This window comes from Nesoenas mayeri, assembly GCF_963082525.1.
Source record: "Nesoenas mayeri genome assembly, chromosome: 25".
Taxonomy (NCBI): Eukaryota; Metazoa; Chordata; class Aves; order Columbiformes; family Columbidae; genus Nesoenas; species Nesoenas mayeri.
This window is the reverse complement of record NC_137549.1, coordinates 5,525,466-5,529,532: the sequence shown is the minus strand read 5'-3', so window position 1 is coordinate 5,529,532 and position 4,067 is coordinate 5,525,466. Positions and strand designations below refer to the sequence as shown.

The window sequence follows — 4,067 nt, the reverse complement described above, 5'->3', positions numbered from 1 at the left end:
CGCTGCTCGGGGGGGCACAGGGGTGTCCTCACGCCGGCCCGGTTTGGGTGCCCCCTGCTCCAGGGCTGCCCGGGGGGTGACACCGCTGCACGTCACCGCGGCCCGGGGGGGCTGCAGGTGCCTCCAGCTCCCGCTGAGGAAAGGGCAGGACCCGGAGCTGCGACAGCAGGTCAGTGGGGACAGCTCTGGGGACGCAGTGCTGCCTGTGCTGGGACCCTCATCATCGCTGGGGGGGTGACCAGCGGGTGTGTCACCCCGCGGTGGCCCCGGCTGTGGTGACAGCAGCGTCCCCTCCCCGCAGGAAGGGAAAGAAGCCATCGCCATGATCCTGCGGGACTTGCAGCACAGCCGCGGCTGGGACCCCGTGGAGGGTGAGGTCCCCGGGGTGTCCCCTCGACGGATGTGGGTGTCGGGGGGGCTGACCCACCCCTCCAGTTCGGGCTGGACGCTGACCCCCATCTCTGTCCCCAGACCCATGGGTGCCCAGGCGCTCCCTGTCCTTCCTGACCGAGGATGACACCGAAGGCAGCGTCACCTCTGGGATCCCCAATGATGGCCCCGAGCCCCTGAGCAGCACCCGCAAGTCACTGCTGGAGGAGCTGGGGGGTGGCTGCGGTTCTGGGGACCCCCTGCTCTGGTGGGGGTGTCCCCCAGCCCCCCCATCCCTCCCAGCTGTCCCCCCGCAGCCCCTCGCCTCCAGCACGCTGCTCTTGGATGGGGACGAGCTTGGGGAGGGACCCCAGATCCGGACAGTGGGGAGAAGGATGGGGGGTCACCCCTGGGCTGTCCCCAAGGCCAGTGCTGGGGACAACCCCAGGCCCCCTCCCCAGCAGGAGTTTGGTCCTGGCGGGTCCCTGAGCTGCCCCCATCCCCGGTGTTGCAGGAGGGTCCTGGGGGGACATGGGGTATCACCCAGAACCCCCCTGCTCCGCGGTGGCCTGAGCGGCTGCTCCGTGGCGTGCCGGTGCCCCGGGGATGGTGACATCCCGGGTGTTGTCACTCAGCGCCGTCCCGGTGTCCCCCAGGGACCACCAAGGGGCTGGGCAGGGCTGGGCATTGCGGCCTCCGCTGCCCCCAGCTTGGGGACAACAGTGCTCACGGTGGGGAGCGGCGGCTGGGACAGCAGCAGCCTTGGGGACAGCAGCGGTGCCAGCGAGCACTTTGTCACTGCCGTGGAGACCCTGGAGCCCAGCGAGGCCGAGGGGGCTCAGCACCGCTGCTCCCCCCAGCCCGGGGCAGCCAGGGGGACAGAGCTGCCCCTCGCCAGCCCCCCACATGTGGGTGAGGATTTTGGGGGGGGCTCCAAGGCAACCCCTCGCTGTGCAGATGGCTCAGAGGCAGGTGGTTTGGGGGAGCTGCTCGTGCGGCTCCAGGGGTGCAGCCTCCGGGGCTCCCCACCCCGTACTGCGGAACCCCCTTGCAGCCCAGCTGGGGATGTCACCCCCGGGGGGCTGGACCCCCCCAGGCACCTCCACGTCACCCCCAGGACCAGGAGCCGCCTCCAGGCCTCTGCGCAGCGACTCGGCACCTCCTCTTCCTCCTCCCTCTTTGATGAGACGCTGGAGATGCCCCGGAGGCCCCCCAGGATCAGGGCACCCCGGGGTGTCCCCAGGGACCCTGTCACCACCTCAGGGCACTGTGTCACCCCGGGGGGCGAGGATGTGTCCAGTGGGGACAGGGAGGGGACAGGCTCTTTGGATGACACCGAGATCCTCCCCAGAGCCCCCAGCCAGATCAGCTCCCCCAGCTCCAGCCCCACAGTCCTGCTGGCCCCTGGGGACACCGGTCACCCCCAGGACACCCCAAGAGATGCTCAGGGCTCTCCTGGCTCCAGCCCCACAGTCCTGCTGGTCCCTGGGGACACCGGTCACCCCCAGGACACCCCAAGAGATGCTCAGGGCTCTCCTGGCTCCAGCCCCACAGTCCTGCTGGTCCCTGGGGACACCGGTCACCCCCAGGACACCCCAAGAGATGCTCAGGGTTCTCCTGGCTCCAGCCCCACGGTTCTGCTGGTCCCTGCGGACACTGGCCACCCCCAGGACACCCCAAGAGATGCTCAGGGCTCCCCTCGTGCCGCTGGCAGCCCCTCCAGCCTCAGGATGCTGCAGGGTGGCTCTGGGTGGCATGACCCCCCACCCTTGGGGACGCACCAGCCGCTGTGGCCCCATGGGAGCTCCATCTGCCTCCGGGCCCCGCGGCCACCATCTGTGTCACTGCCACCCACCGGCTGCAGCACCCACTGCACCGGGGGGCACCCCGAGGATGAGGAGGGGGGCCAGGTACCCATCGGGTGTCACAGCCCCAGCACAGAGGCCACCAGCAGCCTCGAGGACACCGTGGTCCTGGATGGGCGAGGGTGCAGGGTGCCGCCACATCCCCTCTCGGATGAATCCCTGCGCCGGCGGCTGCGGGCGCTGGGGGACAACCCGGGACCCGTCACCGAGTTCACCAGGCGGCTTTACCTGCGGCGGCTGGAGCAGCTGGCGAGGGGACACCAGGGGACACGGGCAGGTGAGTCCTGGGAACCCCCGTTTGCCCTGCGGTGCCAGCGTGGGGCTGACGGTGTCCCCCAACACCACCCCAGGTCACAGCCCCGAGCTGGTGGCCGCGCTGCGGACCGGCCGCATCCCCGACTGCGCGCAGGACGAGCTGGTGCTGGCGCAGCAGTTTGACCGCCCCGACCGCAGCCGGCACTGGCGCGAGGGGCTGCTCAAGTCCAGCTTCAATTACCTCCTTCTCGACCCCAGGTAGGGCCACGCCACTGCCCCCGTGTCCCCTGTCCCCAAGCGGGGAACCCAGGGAGGCATCAAGTCCCAAAACTGAGGGTTTCGCACCCCCAGGATCACCCAGAACCTGCCGCTGCGCTCCCACCAGCTGAGCCCGGCTGAGTGCTTCAGGACCTTCGTCAAATCCATCTTCTACGTGGGCAAGGGGACGCGGGCACGGCCGTACTGTCACTTCACCGAGGCGCTGAGCCAGCACCGCGCCGGGACGCAGAGGGTGCGGTGGGCTGCGGGGGTGGGCTGGGGGCTGCGTGGGGGGCTCGGGGCCGTGGTGACGGTCCCCACTGTCCCGCAGGGCTGCCCCAAGGTGCGGCGCATCCTGGAGATCTGGACGAGCGGGCACGGGGTCGTCTCTGTGCTCTGCTTCCAGAACCGCGTCCCGGCCGAGGCGTACACGCGGGAGAGCTGCCTGGTCGAGGCTCTGGGTGAGTGGGACCCCCGGGGGGGGGGACACGGTGCTGTCCTGCTCCCCTGTCTCCGCTCCCAGCGTTATTTCTGCCACTGCCCCCACTCCCTGCATCCCTCTGTCCCACCCCATGCAGGAGTCAGGGGGCACAGCCCATCCTGGGGGACACGGGGACTTTGGGGTCCCCAGTTGCCGGCGCAGGGTGTGATCATAACCCCCAAGCCCCCATTCCCTGCTGGAAAAGCTGCCAGGGAGCGGGTGCTGGTGGGGGACATGGGGCTGCGGGTGCTGCTGGGGGGCAGCAGGTGGGGGTTCGGGTGCTGACCCCCTCCCCGCAGGGCTGCAGACCATCACCAACCAGAGGAAGGGGAACTGCTACGGCGCGGCAGCGAGCTGGCCGGCGGCACAGCGCCGGCGCTTGGGCGTCCACATGCTGCACAGGGCCCTGCGCATCTTCCTGGCCGAGGGCGAGCGGCAGCTCCGGCCGCACGACATCCCGGGAGGGGGCCGGGGGGCACCCCCTGCCTGCACCTCCCCTCTGCCATAGCCAAAAAGGCGGCTGCACTCCGGGAGTGGTTTTTAAGTCGTGAACACTGGCAAGGATTTAGCTATTTTTCTAAATAAATCACTGCAGCTCTGTTTTTTTGCTGAGGAATGGCCACATGTGATTTTTGGCTCTGCCCCCCGGCTCTGCCGCGCTCCCTGGGCCCGCCACGTCTCTCCCCGCCATCGAGTCAGAGGCAGCTGAGAATATAACACGGCCGAGAATATAACACAGCTGAGAATATAACACGGCTTTACTGTCTGAAATGGCACGAAGGCGGCGCGTGGCTCGGCGGCGGGGTCGCGGTGCGCGGTTTGCCTCGGCCTTAGCGCGA

The 4,067-nt window shown here is 69.3% G+C and overlaps 1 protein-coding gene across 1 annotated transcript; it reads left to right on the top strand.

Moving 5' to 3' along the window:
• Positions 1-322: 322 nt before the first annotated feature.
• ANKLE1 (ankyrin repeat and LEM domain containing 1) lies at positions 323-3,736 on the top strand (the record flags this gene model as incomplete). Its single annotated transcript, XM_080359193.1, has 7 exons — positions 323-371; positions 472-1,760; positions 1,899-2,511; positions 2,585-2,747; positions 2,841-3,000; positions 3,079-3,208; positions 3,528-3,736. The coding sequence occupies 7 exons, from the start codon at positions 323-325 to the stop codon at positions 3,734-3,736; spliced, it is 2,613 nt and encodes an 870-aa protein (XP_080215319.1).
• Between the last annotated feature and the right edge of the window lie 331 nt (positions 3,737-4,067).